Source organism: Apiospora kogelbergensis (assembly GCF_038363985.1).
Source record: "Apiospora kogelbergensis strain CBS 113332 chromosome Unknown utg000003l_segment0_segment0, whole genome shotgun sequence".
NCBI lineage: Eukaryota > Fungi > Ascomycota > Sordariomycetes > Amphisphaeriales > Apiosporaceae > Apiospora > Apiospora kogelbergensis.
The window spans coordinates 2,947,769-2,965,077 of record NW_027117420.1 but is presented as its reverse complement, the minus strand read 5'-3'; the positions used below and the strand labels follow the sequence as shown (position 1 = coordinate 2,965,077).

Here is a 17,309-nt window from a genome sequence, read left to right as displayed (position 1 = left end):
TTCGGATCCTGCCACTGATAAGTAGCGGGCTGATGCGCATGTGTGAAGCATTCCTCTCTTCCTCCCGTCGAGAAAGGAGACATGGCGATTACCACGGACTCGCTGCTCGCGCTAGAGCGCACACCCGCCATGCTTACCACCCTCGCTCTTGCAGTCGCTGCGTATCTACTACTTGCTCCCAAAGCCCGCCCCCTGCCCGACATACCATGGGTGGGAAGGCCGTCGAGACTACCGGGCGCCGAAGCGTGGGCGACGCTGGCGAGCTTCATCAAAAGACGCCAGTGGTTTGCCGAAGGCTATGAAAAGGTAAGTCCGAGGAGTCTGGTCTGGCGGTGACAAGCCAAGTCCAAGTCCAAGTCCGAGTCCACGTGGACGCTAGCTCTTGACTGACCCCCTGACCCCTGACCCCTACACAGTACTCGCGGCATGGCAAAAGCTTCATCGTGCCCCACCCCATGGGCGAGAAACACATCACGCTGCCGCCCGACAAGCTGGGCTGGCTGCTAGAGCAGCCCGACCACGTGGCCAGCGCCGCCGACTTCCACTACGAGATCCTGGCCGGCCGCTACGCATGGACCGATAGGGGCCTCAACCGGGACCCCTTCCACGAGCACGTGATTCACAAGTACATTGTGCGCAAGGACGCGAAACTGCTCGCCGGCATGTGGGACGAGATTGGCGTTGCCGTCGACGAGCTTTGGGGCACGTCCCCGGACTGGCACGACGTGCGTGTGCTCGACACGGCCGAAGAGCTGATCTTGCGTGTGGTCAACCGCGCCCTCGTTGGCCTGCCGCTGTGTCGCAACAAGGACTACCTGTCTCATACCAATTCGTTCACCACTAACGTCCTGCTCTGCACCTTCGCCACCCAGCTCGCCCCGCGCTTCCTGCGCGACGCCGTCGGCTATGCCGTGGGCGCCCCTAACTACTGGCACTACCGGCGCTGTGCGCACTGGACTCTCCCCTTGATCCGCGAGCGCCTGGCCATGTTTGCGCAAATCGACGAGGGCTCCCTTCCCACCGATGCCTTGCCCGAGGACTACATCACCTGGCACATCGCACTTGCCCGCGCCGAGGGACGCACCGGTCACGAGATCGAGCCTGACTTCATCGCGCGCAGCCTGCTGGCCCTCGAGTTTGCCGCCATCAAGACCCCGGCCGCCACGCTAGCCCGTGTTCTCCTGGACGTATGCGGCTCGGGGCCCGAGAGCGGCTATCTGGAGCGCCTGCGCGACGAGGCGGAAACGGTGTACACCAAGCACGACAAAAGCTGGTCCAAGCAGACGCTGCGACACATGGCCCTGGCCGACTCGGCGATTCGCGAGAGCATGCGGCTGACCTCGTTGCTCTTCGCTTTGGGACGTAAAGTGGTGCCCGCAGAAGGCGTGCGTGGGCCTGACGGTGCAGAGTCTTGGGTCGCGCCCCAGGGTTCCTATCTCACTATCAACGCTGCTGACCGCCATCTCGATCCTGATCTGTACCCAGACCCGACGCGGTTCGATGCGTTTCGGTTCGCGCGGGTACACGAGGGACAGGGCAAGGAGACGAACCAGGAGTATCTGCAAGCCAGGAGACTGGGCATGACTAGCACGAGCAAGGATTTCCTGGTGTTTGGCCATGGACGGCATGCTTGGTGAGTAGTAGTTTTTCTTTTCTCCGTCGAAATTCCCGACTCCCGCCCCTCGAAATGGCTGAGTACGATAGCTGACGACGCTGGCCTGCACAACACAGTCCCGGCCGTTTCCTTGTCGAGCAGATGCTTAAGATGCTAATGGCTTACATGCTGATGCACTACGACATCGGGTACTTGCCGGCACGTCCCGAGAACTTCGTGCTCGGCCCGATTAATGTGCCTCCACCGAAGGCGACGATCATGGTGCGTCGCAGGGAGAAGACCGAGGCGGAGTGAGTGGATGGACGGGGGGTTGAAGGTGAGACGGGTAAACCTGAGTCATGGATTGGGGATTTCGATGACGCCTGCAAGGGGCAGGCAGGTGGTGAGGGCACGTGGGTGGCAGCAGGCAGACATTCTATAGATAGATAGATGAATGGTATTAGCGGTGAGAGGGGCCGGGAAATACCGCCAGCCAGGGGGCGCAACTGCCGTGCGACCCCTCCAGCAATCTGGGGTAGCCCCTGCTGTATAGTCCGGGTACGGGCCTTGACTCTGCTCTTCAGACCATATGTATATATTTATACCTATTGCACCAATATTCTTACCCCCAGCGCCCACGTGCTTTACTCATCTGCATTCTATCCGCTCAAAACACGATCTCCCCACCCTGCCACTTCTCCCAGACGGTCTCCACGACCCGCGACAGGGGCACATTTGCCATCAGCTCATCCGCCGACAATCGTACGCCCAGCGCGCGAAACAGCCAGCTCTGGATTTCGATGACGGTAAGCGAATCAGCGCCCAGCGCGTGGAGCGCACGCGTCAGTGCCACCTCGCCCAACGGCATGTGCAAGGCAGCGGCGATGGCCGCGATGAACGCCGTCGAGATCTGGTCCTTGGCATCGGGATTGCTGCGATCTAAATGCGAGAGGGACGTGGGCGGTTGGGCGTTAGTGGAGCTTGCTGCTGCTGTTGTGGTAGCGGGCTGGTTACTAGGCGCTGTTGCTGCTTCTGCCTGGTGATTGGTTGCAAGCTCGAGGGCCGCAAATTTCGGGTTTCCGTCGAGGAAAAAGGGGCGCGAAAGTCCAGCCGCCGCCGCTGCCGCCGCCGTGGGGAGCCCCGTGATGGGCTGCGTGGGCGTCTGCCCGGCCATGGCGGCGTGCAGGAGGGCGCGCATCTCGTACTCGCGCAGTCCGAAACCCGCCTCCCAGTCCCGTAGGGAGCCCGTGGCGCCGTGCTGCGCGAGGTAGCCGACATCGCGCATGATGCCGAGACGGAGGCTCACGGCGTGCAGGCCCCGGTTGTCGCGCAGGTCGTGGGCTAGCGCGTCTTGGAACGCGCACGCGGCGACGTAGTTGGCCTGCGTGCGGTTGCCGAAGATGGAGGTGAAGGAGGAGAGCATGATGAAGAAAGGGGGTCGTAAACCTTGGCGCTTAGATTCGTTGAGGGCGGGAATGGCGGCCGCCAGGTTGGCGCTGCCTTGGACCTTGGGACGCAGGGCTTCTTGCCATTGCAGATGTGTCATCTTTTGGAATGAGACGTCGCGAAGGACCATGGCGCATTGGATGATGCCCTTGATGGGAGGGTGTTCCTGTCTGCATTGGTGGAGGGCGGCTCGGAGAGACCGCATGTCGGCAATGTTGCATTGATATGCGGATGCGGAAACCTTGCGCTGCCGTAGTCCGGCCAGAAACGTTTCGGCGTCTGGAGACGCTGCGGTACAAGACCGAGAGAGGAAGCAGAGATGCTGGGCGCCCAAGTCAACCAAAAATGTGGCAATATTTCGCCCCAACCCCCGAGTCCTCCGGCCAGCACGTAGGTTGCGTCCGACTGGAGTCGGTGGCCAGGCGTCTGTGAAGCAGGCAGCGGCGTGCCTAGTGGCTGCTGCGGAAGGAAACTCCGCAAGACATCGTCCAGAGCCGCATCCTCGTTCACACGTGGCACGCACAACCTGCCGCATGATTCCCGGAACTCCATATCTGCAGGATTCGAAGCGGCAAGCCGTGTAATGATACTACCCAAGTCTGCAATGCGAGACGTATACGGCGGGGCGACTTGCAAGGAGCGGAAATAGAGGCCTGGGGTTTCGCTGCGCAGAGTTTGGGCCAATGCTGGGACGACGGCACCCGCAGGCGTGCTCAGCGACAGCCATAGCATGGAACTGGAATCCAACACAACTCTCTGGAGAGCACTCACGTCTCCGGCAGAGGCGTTGTCGAAGATAGGCGCATCCAGCTCAACCATCGAAATGCATTTCCGTCCTTGCGTGGCTGCTTGGCTGATGCTGGGCCACGTGGCCGATTCCACGTGAAAGCCCAAGGATCGCAGGCGTTGAGTAACCAATCCAGATAGAGCCCGGAGACTCTGAGTCGGTCTCAGGGGCAGTAGGAGAGTGACATCCCACCGCTCCTCATCTACTGCTTGTACTGAAAGTTCAGGGGCGGGCTGCCAGTCCAAGGAGAAGCAGATGCGACGAGGCTGGCCATCAGCTGGGGCCGGCTCATCATGGCTTCGCGACTCCACTGCTGCTGACCCGGTGGCATTGTAAGTATCCTCATGGCGCCATGAGTAAGGAGGCAAATCCACAACCAGCTGGGGCCGACGACCGGCCTTGGTTTCGTTCAGTCTGGCCAGGTCTACGGGGACGCCAAGAGCGTGCAACTGACCAGCAGCTGCATACGCCGTCATGGCCGAGTCCTTGCCGCGACTGAGGATGGAAACATACTCGGATGCCGGCCCGGACGGCGCGGAACAGCTGGTAAGAATTTGCTTCAAAGGCAATTGCATAGTTTGATGCGGCCCAATCTCCACGAATATCCTTTCGCGTGAGGGAAAGGAGGTCAACAAGTTCGTGACCGCTTTGGAAAACTTGACCTGAGAGGCGATGTTCCTGCCCCAGTAAGCAGGCCCGAGTTCATCTGCGTGGATCGCTTCGCCGGTGACGGCAGAGAACATGCTCCGGCCCGAGATACCCTTGCCCAGCATGATCTGCGAAATGGCTTGCTGGTAACTGGTCGCCATGGCTTCCATATGACTGGAATGGTACGCGACATCCACTCGGAGTCGCTGGCTGAAGATCCCACGGCTGCGAAGGAGCTTCTCGAGGCTATCAAGACTCGCGCTATCCCCAGCAAGAGTGACGTTGGTGGGCGAGTTGATACACGCTACAACCACGTCGCCCGAGGAGACATATTGGCTGATGATGGTGTCTGCTTCGGTTGCTGACAAGCCGACGGCCATCATAGACCCTTCTTGCTCCGACTCGAAAGCACCGCATGAGTAGGCAATTTTCCAGGCATCGTGCTGCGACAATGATCCCAGGCAGTATGCACCTGCAATCTCGCCGCTGGAATGGCCTGGCCATTTGCACATCAAGGTTAGCTAATGTCTTTCTCGACAGGCAGGTGGCGCGAGTCGTTAGTCAAGTATCATAACGTACCGATGATCCAGTCGGGTTTGACGTTCCACTCGTGCAAGAGGTCGACGAGCCCCATCTGCAGCACCGTCGTCAGGGGCTGCGAGAAGGCGTGTTGGTCGAGGGAAGATGCGGAATCGTCTCGGAACAACTCGTCGACCGCCGACCAGGTACAGTGCAGGAAGTCGCGGAAGTACTGGCCCGCCGCGTCTATGCTGGCGCGGAACGTCGCCGACTCCTGGTATAGTTCCTGGCCCATCCGTGACCACTGTGCGCCTTGCCCCGTGAAGACGAAGCAAAGACCTGCATCATCCATAGCTTGCTTGCTATGTGGCGCAACGCCTTTTGCTGTAGCATTTTCGGCCGCCGCTTTCAACTCAGAAATTGAGGACGCTGTGATCGAGGTTCTCCAAGTGAAGTGAGCGCGTCGCTGGTTGAGAGTATATGCAAGGTCAGCGAGGATGTCTTGATTGATGGCGTTTCCTTCTTCTTCCACGGTCGAGCACCACTGAGCTAAGGAAGCCAGCTGGCCTGAGACCCCTTTCTCATGGTTCGAACTGAGAGCGAACAGATAACGTTTCGGGCGCAAAGAGGAGGTCGAGCCGATCGTGTCATCGGACGATGTCCTCTGCGCTTCTTGTAGTTGATCTGCTGCGGCCCACCTCGGCGGCCGCGTACCCTGCACTCCCTCGCTTCCAAGCAGCCCTTTCGCCCGGAGATATTGATGCGTCTCATCGATAATGGCGTGCGCATTCGTTCCGCCGTACCCCGTCGAGCAGACGCTAATTCTGCGAAACTCGCTCTCTGATGGCCAAGGGCTAAGCTCGGTCGGAACTTCCAGGTTCCATTCATCCAGGCGGAGATTAGGGTTGAGTTGGGTCAGGTAGATGTTTGGCGGGATCAAGCCGCTCTCCAGGATCAGCACGCTGCGTATCACGCTGGCCAAGCCTGCTGAGGCCTCGGTGTGTCCAATACTGGCCTTTCCGGATCCCACAAGGACCTTCTTGCGGCTGCCAGCCCCTCCTCCGGCTTGGGCGATGGCCTTTCCGATCGCTTCCAGCTCCACGGGATCGCCGGCCTGTGTACCCGTCCCGTGAGCATCGACATACGCAGTCTCTGTCGCGGCAATGCCTGCCGATTCGTATGTCTTGTGCATGAGGGCCACCTGGGCCTCGATGCTTGGTAACGTGATGCCTTTCATTCTGCCGTTCTGGTTGATACCCGTCCCGCGTATTACTGCACGGATGGGACTTTTGCCCTCGTCCACCACGGCCGGGACACGCTGAAGCACTATGGCTGCGACTCCTTCTCCTCGACCGTACCCGTCGCCCGTGGCGTCGAATGACTTACACTTACCACTGGACGACAAGAAGTTCTGCATGCCCAAATACGTGAACATGTCCTCGCACAGAATGACGTTGGCCCCGGCCACGAGCGCCATGTCCGACTCGCCCCGACGGAGGCTCTCGCAGGCCTCGTGCAGCGCCACCATGCTCGACGAGCACGCCGTGTTAATGGTGAAACTCGGGCCCCTCAGGTCGAAGAACCACGACAGGCGATTCGAGAGCAACGTAGTGCCCGTGCCTGTCGCGGCGTACGTGGGCGCGTTCGCCAGGTCCCTGGCCAGCATGTCGCGGTAGTCGCAGGTCCACTGCGCCGCGTAGACGCTGGTGTTGGAGCCCGCCACGGCCTCCGGTGTGAGGCCGGCGGACTCGAAGGCTTCGTAGGCAACTTCGAGCATGAGCCGCTGCGAGGGGTCCATCCCCTTGGCTTCCTTGGGCGAGATGCCGAAGAAGGAGGCGTCGAATTGGTAGACACCATCTTGCAGATAGTATCCAGGATGTGATGATGATGATGATGATGAACCAGCTCTATCACCGTCGAAGCGGGCTTTGGGGCTAAATGCACCTGGAGTGTTGTCGTCAGTGATCTGGCTTTACGCAAAGAAGTTGGTCGTATCACGTACTCTTGCCTCGGCTCAGGAGGTCCCAGTACCCATTAACATCTTTGGCGTCTCCCGCAAAGCGGCAAGACAGGCCGATGATAGCAATGTCGTCATCTTTGGGTCCCATGGCTGCCTACGAATATCACCCGCCTAGTGGACTGTGCATGTAGATTGGGATGGAATACCGAAATACAGATACACATGATCCAGCTATTCACACCGGGAATAATAAGCTCTTTATTGTAAGTTACACGCGTATCACAATCCCGCCCAAGCCATGGCGGCTCGAAAGTTGCATCGAGGCCTAGGGCGTTCGTGATGAGTGCACTAGCCGTACCAAAACGGTGATGTACACACTGCAAGCCAGTTCTCTGGGGCGGCCTGCTGCAAGGAACGTGTGCCATGGCAGCGGTAGGGGAAGAAGGCTATTCTCTTCATGGCCAGAAAACTGGCACCTCGGTATACCCTGGCGTATACTCTGCCGGGGCAGCAAACTCATGGTCATCCATCAATGGGACAAATGTTACGTCGGTGGACTCTTGGTGAGATAGAGAAAACGGGCCCTGACTCGAGTAGCCAAGGGGGCATGTCTCGGTGGGGGCCGACTTTGCGACAAAAGGAGACAGGGGCTCATCTCCCTTGGCATCAGGATCCCATATCTTGGCATCGGGCAGGCATGTTCCTAGCATAGCGCCGTCGACAATGGCGACCGCTTCGGCGGCCTGTTACACCTATTACTTGACGCACGTGTCTCTGTAGACGGCTGGTGGCCGAGTACCAATGGACTGGGTGTGGTACGTTTATTGGCGGCCAGCGCGATATTCGAGGATGGCGAGATATCTCAAGAGAGCGCCGGCCGATTATTCAAAAGGCTGGTGGTGACGCTCGGCTCTCATCGACATCTTCGATTCCATATCTTCACCGCATAGTCCTCATCGAGTCTACTTCACCCGCAAATTCTGTTCATTAACCATGGCCACCAGTAGCAACCCGGCCTGTGGCGTCTTCACGTTCGTGGAGCCCGATCTCTCTGTCTCAGCCCATGACCGACCCATGTTTGCCGCCCCCGACACCAAGACCAGCGTCGAGGAGAAGCTGGTCCTGCACGACTTCCGCACCGCCACCGACGTCGTCGGCGGCGCCGAGGGGCTGGACGTGCAAGGTTTTACCTTTATCAAGCACAAGTCGGCCCTGTCCACCGAGAGTCTCCTGAACGGCACCGACATCAAGGATGTCGAGGAGACGTACGCCCAGGAGGCGCTCAACTTGGCCATCAAGCTTACCGGCGCCAAGCGAGGCATCGTCCACAACGTCGTGTTCCGGCGCAGACTCTCGCCCGGTGAGCCGGACCTGTCGAGTCTGTTCCCTGCGGGAGACAATGACGAGGTCAAAACCCCTTCCAAGAAGATCCTAGGTTAGTCCGCTATACCCGCCGCCTCTCTATAACGCAGATTCTCGTAAGTACTGACAAGCCAAATCACACAGTGCCTTTCCCGCAAGGCCCAGCGAGTCAAATGCATATCGACCTTTCTTTGGAAGGACTCGAGCAGACGCTCCGCTACTGCCGCCGCGACATTGCGGCGTTCGCGGGTCCCGTCTTGGAGGCGCAGGATTGCCGTGCAGCGGGCGAGGAGAAGGTCAAGGTTCCGCGGTTTGCCGCCTACAGTGTCTGGGTAAGTTCAAGGTAGTCGATCTGTTGCCAATGGTAACTAATTAAGGGCTGATTTGCAGCGCGCCCTGCGAACCGTCAAGCGCGACCCGATCGCCGTCTGCGACTGGCGCAGCTTGGACAAGCAGAACGACCTGGTGCCGACGGAGAACCGCAAGCCCAGCGAAATCAACGAGTGCGGCTACTACATCGGCGGGGCCATGGGCGGCCTCCCGCCCAAGAACCCGCAGGCACAGCGGTGGTACTGGATGCCGGAGCAGACGCCCGAGGAGGTTCTCTTCATCAAGTTCGCTGACTCGGCGTCGGCGGAGGACCCGAACGTGGCCAAGGGCTGCCTGCACGGATCGCCCGAGGTGCCTGGGACCGAAGACGCGGAGCCGCGGTGCAGCGTAGAGACACGCGTCTATCTTTTCTGGGAGTAAGCGGCACACAAGGCCACGTGGGTGGAGGATATGGACCTTGAGTAAACATTCTCCGTGTCGTAGAAGGTGGCAGTAGTAGTAAATGCAAGTCTGGACGTTGAAGATAACATCCTCCAATTCAACCATTTCCCATACCCCCTAGCAGACTATAGAAGACTATGTTCTGTCGGCAGTTGGGTCCCACTCACTGCATTACCCGACATCATGTTCAGCAGCGGTCAACGCGAACGTGTGCCAACTACCTTCCATCATTGGTGCATCTCGAGTCAATCAGCTTTGTGTATGGCCCAATAGAGATGGCATGGGGGGGGAAACAGAGGTTTCACCCGTTCAGGGTCCAGCCGTCGAGTTTGCTACGGGTCTGGGTTTGCTGACTGACCTTCTTCTTCTTCTTCTTCTTCTTCACCCCACCCCTTGGAAGCTTGTCTTATACCCTTGATGATCTGCGTACGCGATTGCCGTTGTAGCTAGTCAGGGGATACGGGATTTTCCATACCTTGGCCCACGCCTTGCTCCATGCAGTAACGTACCGAGACCAAAAAAGCAAACGGGATGTCTTCGCAAAGCCCGAGGAGAAACCCCCGTCCGCCCAGACACGTGCTTCGTCGTTGGCGGCTGAGATAGCATCAACCCGCCATGTCTTTCTATCCCCACTGGTAACAGCCTCGTGCTGTATTGGTTGGACTCAGCTGCACGATCGTCGTGGCAGGCCATATGTTGCTACCCACGCGTGGCAGCAGCGCGTAATGTCCCGAGATGAGGCGCTGCGGCATCACAACAAGACGTCGGGAGGCTGGTACCCGGACGCCTTATATATGTAGTGGTTGGCGGATGGCAGCTATGCTCTACAGGGCGAACTAGCACATCACCATGCAGTCCGCCACAGTCTTGCTGTTCGGCGACCAGCTGGCGTCCAAGACGTCGGCCGTCGCCAGACTCTACGAAATCGCAAAGACACGGCCCAGCCTGCGTGCGTTTCTGCGCGATGCCACCGATGTGGTGCAATGCTTACGCCAGGACTTGCACCCGTGTGAACGCCAGCTCTACGGCGATTTCGCCGATATCCGCGACCTCACCTGCCGCCACGAGTCGGCCGAACATCTGAACGAGGCCGTTGGCACCACCCTAATCACCATCATCCAGCTCGCAGAGCTTTTAATGTATGTATTGAAAGAGTGCCTTTGCGTGAGCGCCAGCTAATTGGCGGGTCAGACTTGCCGAGGACGAGCCGGCCATTCTTAGTATCGAGAGCCAGACGCACGGGATCGGCGTGTGTATCGGGCTACTAGCCGCTGCTGTGGCAGCAACGGCCACCACGGCGCGCGATGTCGTGCGGCTTGGCCTGGAATTTGTAGCAATCAGCTTTCGTCTCGGCATCGAGTTGTGGCGACGAACGCGGTCTGTCGAAGACTCGCCCGAGTCCTGGGCATGCACCTTCGTCGGCATTGATGCTGCTCAGGTTCAGCAACGCCTGGATTTCTTTAATCATGGCAGTCACCGTCTGCGGACTGCCTACATCGGCGTCGAGGCCTCAACATGGGCCACAGTATTCGCTCCGCCAGCCACGCTGGAGCGCCTTTTAGATTCGGAGCACTTCAACCAGGTCTCAACATCCCGCCTTCCCTCAGCCATCGCAGTCCATGCCGCGCATCTGCCTGCACTGGAGGTTGAACGTATACTGGGAAGCTCTTCGCTTCTCGATACCCTCACCCGTTGCGAGGGCATCTTTTCGTCAAGCACATGCGAGCCCTATGATGCCTCGACGCTCAGGGACCTCTTGCGAGTGATTATTGCAGACATTTCCCAGCTTCCCCTGTACTTAGAAGAGACGATAAAAAATGTCGCCAGTTCCCTGAAAGGAAGAGACAACGCGCGACTACTGCCCGTGGGGCCCACACACTCGGTTTCGTTCGTCCAGCGAGAGTTGCAGCGCGTCATACCGACTGTCAACATAGACAACATCAGCGTCGACGACGACGTTCCTAACTCGGAAGGACACAGCCGTGGTTCTGACCGTGTGGCTATTGTGGGCATGTCAGGTCGTTTCCCAGACAGCGAAAGCACCTCCGAACTGTGGGATCTCCTTCTGTCCGGACGTTCAGCACATCGACGTATTCCAGAGTCGAGGTTTCCCATCGATGACTTTCTCGATTCTTCATGCGAGGCACCAACAGCCGTATCGACACCGCTCGGGTGTTTCCTGAAGAACCCTGGCAAGTTCGACAACCTCCTCTTTTCCATTTCTCCCCGAGAAGCTCTGCAAATGGACCCGGTACAGCGACTCTTGCTCATGACCACCTACGAAGCATTACAAATGGCAGGCTACTCGCCCGACGCGACAGCATCGACGCTTCGTGCCCATATCGCTACCTTTCTGGGGCAGTCTGCCGAAGAATGGAAAGCCATCAACGACCAAGAAGGCATCGATACCCATTACATCCCCCGGTACGATGCGATCGTTCGCCCCCGGCCGCTTGAACCACTATTTCCACTGGGGTGGTGGTATCACCAGCATTGATACGGCATGCTCGGCCAGCGCCACGGCAGTCCACCTAGCATGCAACGCTTTGCTGACCCGCGAGGTCGACTGTGCCATCGCCGGCGGCGGGCACATTTGCGTCGCGCCCGAACTGTATTCCGGCCTGAGTAAAGGTGGTTTCCTTTCTAAAACGGGACCATGTAAGACATTCTGTGACGACGCCGACGGATACTGTCGTGGCGAAGCCGTGGGTGTGGTTGTTCTGAAGCGTCTCGAAGATGCGCTGCGCGAAAACGACAATATCCTCGCTGTGGTTCGGGGCACCGCGAGGAATACAAATGCAGGAGCAGCGGGCTCGATCACGTTTCCCTCAAGCGCTGCGCAGGTCGATCTGTACCGCACCATATTGCAGAGCAATGGTGTAGCGCCGAATGAGATTTCATATCTGGAATGCCACGGTACCGGAACTCAAGGCAAGTCTAACCGTCTACGATCTGAAGAAACGTGAAAGTATACTAACTAACTATATGCAGCCGGTGATGCTGCCGAAATGAGCGCAATCATTGAGACCTTCAGTCCGAGTCGACAGAGTGACTTCCCGCTTCACGTTGGTGCTCTGAAGGCTGCCATCGGTCACGCCGAGGGAGCAGCGGGCGTGTCATCACTGATCAAGGCCATCATGATGTTGCAAAAACGTGTCATACCCCCTCAGCCCAACTGGCCGTTCAAGATCAATCACAAATTCGCTGCTGCAATAGATGCGGCCCATATCAAGGTCTCTGACGGCACCGACCCGCTGCGACCTACGCGAGAGGGTAACGGGCTGGCGAAGATAATCGTCAATAGCTTCGATGCCGCAGGCGGCAACGTGAGCATGTTGATAGAAGAAGCGCCCGAAGTCTCGGAGTGGAGGGCGCAGGACCAACGTCCGTACCACATCGTCGTCTGCTCTGGCCGAACACGTTCGTCTCTTGAATCTAACGAGGCACGTCTAAGGGAGTACCTGCTTCAGAGCCCGGAGACCGATCTGGCCAGTCTAGCATACACCACCACTGCCAGGAGAATACATGAGATGCATAGGTCTGCACATGTCGTGCAGTCCACCCAAGAGCTGCTCAGCAAGCTTGGGACTGTTCATAAGGCACCGTTGAAGGACGCGCGGTTGGTGTTCTCCTTCACCGGCCAGGGCTCCGTATACACGGGTATGGGTGCGGAGTTGTACCACACTCTACCTTCCTTCCGGTCTACGCTGGACTCGTTCCAGGACCTGTGCGATGCCCAGGGCCTTGATCGCTTCCTCGACCTGATAATCGGCGCCCAGGACGCGGCAACGGCGACGGCGTGCCAAACGCAACTTGCACTGGCGGCGCTAGAAGTCGCCATGGCCCATTTACTCGGCTCATTCGGCTTGGAACCAACTCTGGTTATGGGGCACTCGCTGGGCGAATATGCAGCGCTCTGTGTGGCGGGTGTCCTTTCCGTCAGCGATATGCTATACCTCATCCACACACGGGCCTCGCTCATCCAGACGCACTGCACGGCACATGCCTATTCTATGCTGGCAGTAAGCATGTCCTACGATGATGCTACCCACGCGCTCCGCGAGTCCAAGTGTCCAACCTGCCAGATCGCTTGTATCAATGCGCCAGAGAAGACGGTCATCAGTGGCACCAACGACGAGCTCGTCGTGCTGCAAGCGACGCTGCAAAGCCGCGGCGTCCAGGCTTCGCTCCTTAAGGTGCAGTACGGCTTCCACTCTAGTCAGCTTGAGCCGCTCCTCGAGCGCTTCGAGGAGGCCGCAGACAAGGTACACTTTAGCGCGCCTCGCGTACCCGTCGCCTCAACATTGCTAGGCGAGATCGTGCGTGACGACGGTACTTTCAACGCCGCGTACCTCCGCCGCCAGATGCGAGAGCCCGTAAATTTCCTGGGTGCAGTGCGTGCGAGCGAGACGCACAAACTACTACAGACGAATGCCATTGCCCTTGAGCTTGGCCCTCATCCCGTCTGCACAGGGCTAATGGCCAAGTCTTGCTCCAATAAGGACCTGACCACCCTGAGTAGTCTTCAACAGGGACAGGATGGATTCAAGAGTTTTTCAAACTGCCTCGCTACGCTCCATGTAGCGGGCTTGCCTGTCAGTTGGCGTGAGTTCCACCGCGACTCCGAGCCCTGCCTGCGGCTCCTGGACTTGCCCCCCATACGCGTTCGATTCCAAGACATATTGGGCGCCGTACAAGACCAGGCATACGATGCAAGCTAGCTCTGGAGAGACAGAAGTGTCCACGCAGCATCGATCGCTACCGTACTCCTTCTTGCAACGCCTGGATAGTCTGACCTCGGGAGATGGCGAGACAAAGGCGAGATTCACATCGAGCTCGACGCATCCCGAGCTAACGACAGCCATACAAGGGCACATTGTGGGCGGTGTGGTGCTCTGCCCGGCGAGCGTGTTTGTGGAGATGGCACACACGGCAGCGTTTTACGTTCTGAAATCAACAGGATTGGCTGGCGAGGGCTTCCACCTCGAGGTCGCGGATCTGCAGATGACGCACGCTCTCGTGGTGCGTGCTAGAGATGAGGAGCACCAGATCCACATTGACTGTAGTATGGGAGACACTGATACGGAGATGTCAGTGTCCTTCTCCTCTACAGGCCCGACGGGTACATCGGCCACCCACGGCTTGTGTAAGGTGCGATTCAGCCCTCATGCTCCATCCAAGGTTCAGCAATGGGGATTCATGGAGAACATGATACGCCGACGTGTGGCCAGTCTGATCGAGACGTCCAAGGGCGGTCCGACGCACCGTATTTCACGCAACCTATTCTACAAGCTGTTCGATGCCGAGGTCCAGTACGACGAGCCATATCAGTGCATCGAGGAAGCCTACTTGCCGGCTGACTTTCAGGATGCTGCGGCCGCGTGTGTGCTAGACAGCAGCGCGGGAAGTCGGGACCAGTTCACTTGTAACCCCTTCACCATGGACGGAATCGTGCACCTGTCGGGCTTCATCCTCAACGCCGACCCAGCCAAGCACAAGGATGTAATCCACATCTCAAACCGCATCGGCACCTTCCAGCTGCTGGCCCCCATTACCGGCCGCACGCCGTGCATGTGCTACGCCACGGTGCGCGACCAGTCGGCCAAGGGCTTGACTGTGTGCGATGTCTACGTCTTTGACCAAGATAGACTACTTGCTCTTTGCACTGGCATCACGTTCCAACGCATGACAAAGGAGATTTTTTCGATCGTTATCGGGCAATCGGGTGCCAGCCATCCATCTAGTACCGCGCCGGTGCCAAAGGCGATTGCTGTTGCACCGCTACCTCATGGCAGACGTGGGCTCCGGGACTTCCCTGACCCGCCTTCCCGAGACAAGAGTACGAATGCAAAGATGCCATCTTCGCCCGAAGTACAGGGCCACGCCGACACATTGCTCCGAATTGTAGCGAAACGAACGGGCGTGGGCTTGGATGAGCTGGACTCGTCAACCTGTTTTACCGATATTGGTGTGGATTCGCAGATGAGCATCGCCATCACGTCAGACCTTCAGAAACAGGCGGGTATAGAATTACCAGCTTCCTTCTTCCTCACGTATACGACCGTGGCAGAGGCCAGGGGAGCAACTGGGCGGAGCTGCGGAACCGGCGAAGGCGCCGCCGCCGGCACGTAATACCATTGTTGAGTCATTGCCAACGACGAAACCCAATTCGGTATCCAGGGAAGCTTGCCGCGGAGCATTGTTGCCGATGACCGAACGACCGAGCGAAATTCTTCTCAAAATTGTGGCTAATGAGCTTGGCATGACCCCAGCTGATTTCGCCGACGCTGGGGACTTCGAAGCGGCCGGTGTTGACTCTATGATGAGCATCAAAGTCATGTCGCTGTACAAGGAAAGACAGGCCAAGAGTTGCCTGCCTCGTTCTTCATGAACCACCCAACCGTAGCAGATGTTGAAGCGGAGCTGGACGGTGATGTGCGCGGCATCGACGATGCCAGCGACGTCTCGTCTGGTTCCAGCAGCACCAGTCAGATGATTCTCACACCTCCGGCCGAAATCACATCCAACGCTGTCCTGATCCAAGGAAGCCCATCCTCCACCCTGCGACCTGTCTTCATGATTGCCGACGGCCACGGCTCGGCCGACGCCTTCGTGCACTTGGCCCCTCTCGAAAAGAAGCAACGCCTCTACGCGCTGGAGTCGCCCTTCATCGACGACCCCAACGCCTTCGACCTGGCCATACCTGATCTCGCCAAGGTTTTTATCCGGACCATCCGCCGCCTGCAGCCACGGGGCCCGTATCTGATCGGCGGACGCTCCGCGGGCGCCGCCTATGCCTACGAGGTCGCGTACCAGCTGGCCGTCCTCGAGCACGAGACCATCTCGGGCCTGCTGCTCATCGACATGCGGGTCCCGCGCGCCATCCCGCAGGCCCGCGCCATCGACACGGCGTTCGTGGCCCGCGCCTGGCGCGTCATCGTCGAGCACACCAAGGTCCTGCTCGACCCGGGCGACCTGGCCCACGCCGTGGCCACCATCAAGGCCCTGCACTCGTACACGCCGCGGCCGTTCCCGGTGTCGGCGAAGCGCCCTTCCCGCGTCTCAGTCGTCTGGGCCCGTTGGGGCGTCAACGAGAACCCGGACCAGACGCTGTGCAATTCGACGGTGCAGAGGCCGGCCGCTATGGGCCCCACGCTCGGCGAAGCGGCGGACCCGGCGGCTGTCAGCGTCGGGGATTTTGAGGAGGAATTCAAGTCCTGGTTCTGGGGCAGTCGGACGACGTTTGGGCCCAATGGATGGGATGAGCTGTTGGGTGGGGAGGTGCAGGTGCACACTGTTGACGGAGGTATGTCGTGTTCTTTTTGTTTTCCCTCACCCTTTGTGATTGATGTACTGACTGACATGTCCCTTTGCAGACCACTTTTGTATGATGAAGCCGCCGTATGTGCGCTCGCTGAGCTCAGTTGTGACCCGTGAGATTGCAGAGATGGAGAGGTTGAAGTAAGGTTGTGGATTAATTTGTTTGAGTATTTTGGTTTTCCTTTCCGTAATCGGTGTATCTATCGTGTTGTTTTGCCATAGTTTGTCTCAACTTTGTCGCAATGTTATTTCATGGGCTAGACTATTCTTTTGGACGAGCTGGTAATTTTGCCCATATATGCTGTGTGATAACTACATACGATGGTGCTGCCCGCCCTCCCTTCTGGAAAGGGGTGTCAGTGCCAGTAATAAAAGGCTTAGGATCCAAAGTTCACAATCCGACATAGCAATCGCTCTCCCGGCATTGGTGAATATGAGCCATTTTGAGAAGCAGCCAACTGACCGCATGGGAGATTTACTCTCAGAGGGAGTTTTTATGAGTGCCCATACTCCGCCGATACGACAATGCTATTGGAAATGATTATTAATTATGCATGTTTCAAGTTAGAAGTTCAGTCTAAATATAAGTAAGTAGCACGGCATCACTGCCACAAGGTCGTTTGACTTCGATCGCATATTCTCATCCGGTACTTCATGTCGTCGTCGTATAGAGTGAGTCGGAAGATACGCCACAGAACTAACACAGTCAGCCGGATCGAACTTTCATTTTTCAGCCGCTCCTGATTGCTGACCGGAGGTGAGAATCAGGGGGTATGTGGTAGTGTTGATCGCGAGAAAGCATGAAATTCAAAGTCTTATCATCGGTGTGTAAGAAGCCTCTTGCACTATTCTAAGAGACGCTAGAGGGAAATAGGAAATCTAGCATCGTCGCAGAGGCGCTC

At 58.0% G+C, this 17,309-nt stretch overlaps 4 protein-coding genes across 4 annotated transcripts; 3 read left to right on the top strand and 1 right to left on the bottom strand.

Moving 5' to 3' along the window:
• Positions 1–81: 81 nt before the first annotated feature.
• On the top strand, positions 82–1,909 carry PG998_005726 (cytochrome P450; the record flags this gene model as incomplete). The annotated part of the gene is made up of 3 exons (XM_066872544.1): positions 82–306; positions 417–1,633; positions 1,732–1,909. 3 exons carry the CDS (start codon positions 82–84, stop codon positions 1,907–1,909), a joined length of 1,620 nt encoding a protein of 539 aa, XP_066732641.1.
• A 352-nt stretch (positions 1,910–2,261) lies between these two features.
• Positions 2,262–7,102, bottom strand: PG998_005725 (polyketide synthase; the record flags this gene model as incomplete). The annotated part of the gene is made up of 4 exons (XM_066872543.1): positions 2,262–3,281; positions 3,338–4,971; positions 5,055–6,938; positions 6,997–7,102. 4 exons carry the CDS (start codon positions 7,100–7,102, stop codon positions 2,262–2,264), a joined length of 4,644 nt encoding a protein of 1,547 aa, XP_066732640.1.
• An 845-nt stretch (positions 7,103–7,947) lies between these two features.
• PG998_005724 (uncharacterized protein) lies at positions 7,948–9,066 on the top strand (the record flags this gene model as incomplete). The annotated part of the gene is made up of 3 exons (XM_066872542.1): positions 7,948–8,389; positions 8,461–8,648; positions 8,707–9,066. 3 exons carry the CDS (start codon positions 7,948–7,950, stop codon positions 9,064–9,066), a joined length of 990 nt encoding a protein of 329 aa, XP_066732639.1.
• An 870-nt stretch (positions 9,067–9,936) lies between these two features.
• On the top strand, positions 9,937–16,552 carry PG998_005723 (polyketide synthase; the record flags this gene model as incomplete). The annotated part of the gene is made up of 7 exons (XM_066872541.1): positions 9,937–10,226; positions 10,279–11,511; positions 11,603–12,003; positions 12,079–13,481; positions 13,672–15,215; positions 15,423–16,393; positions 16,464–16,552. 7 exons carry the CDS (start codon positions 9,937–9,939, stop codon positions 16,550–16,552), a joined length of 5,931 nt encoding a protein of 1,976 aa, XP_066732638.1.
• Positions 16,553–17,309: the final 757 nt, after the last annotated feature.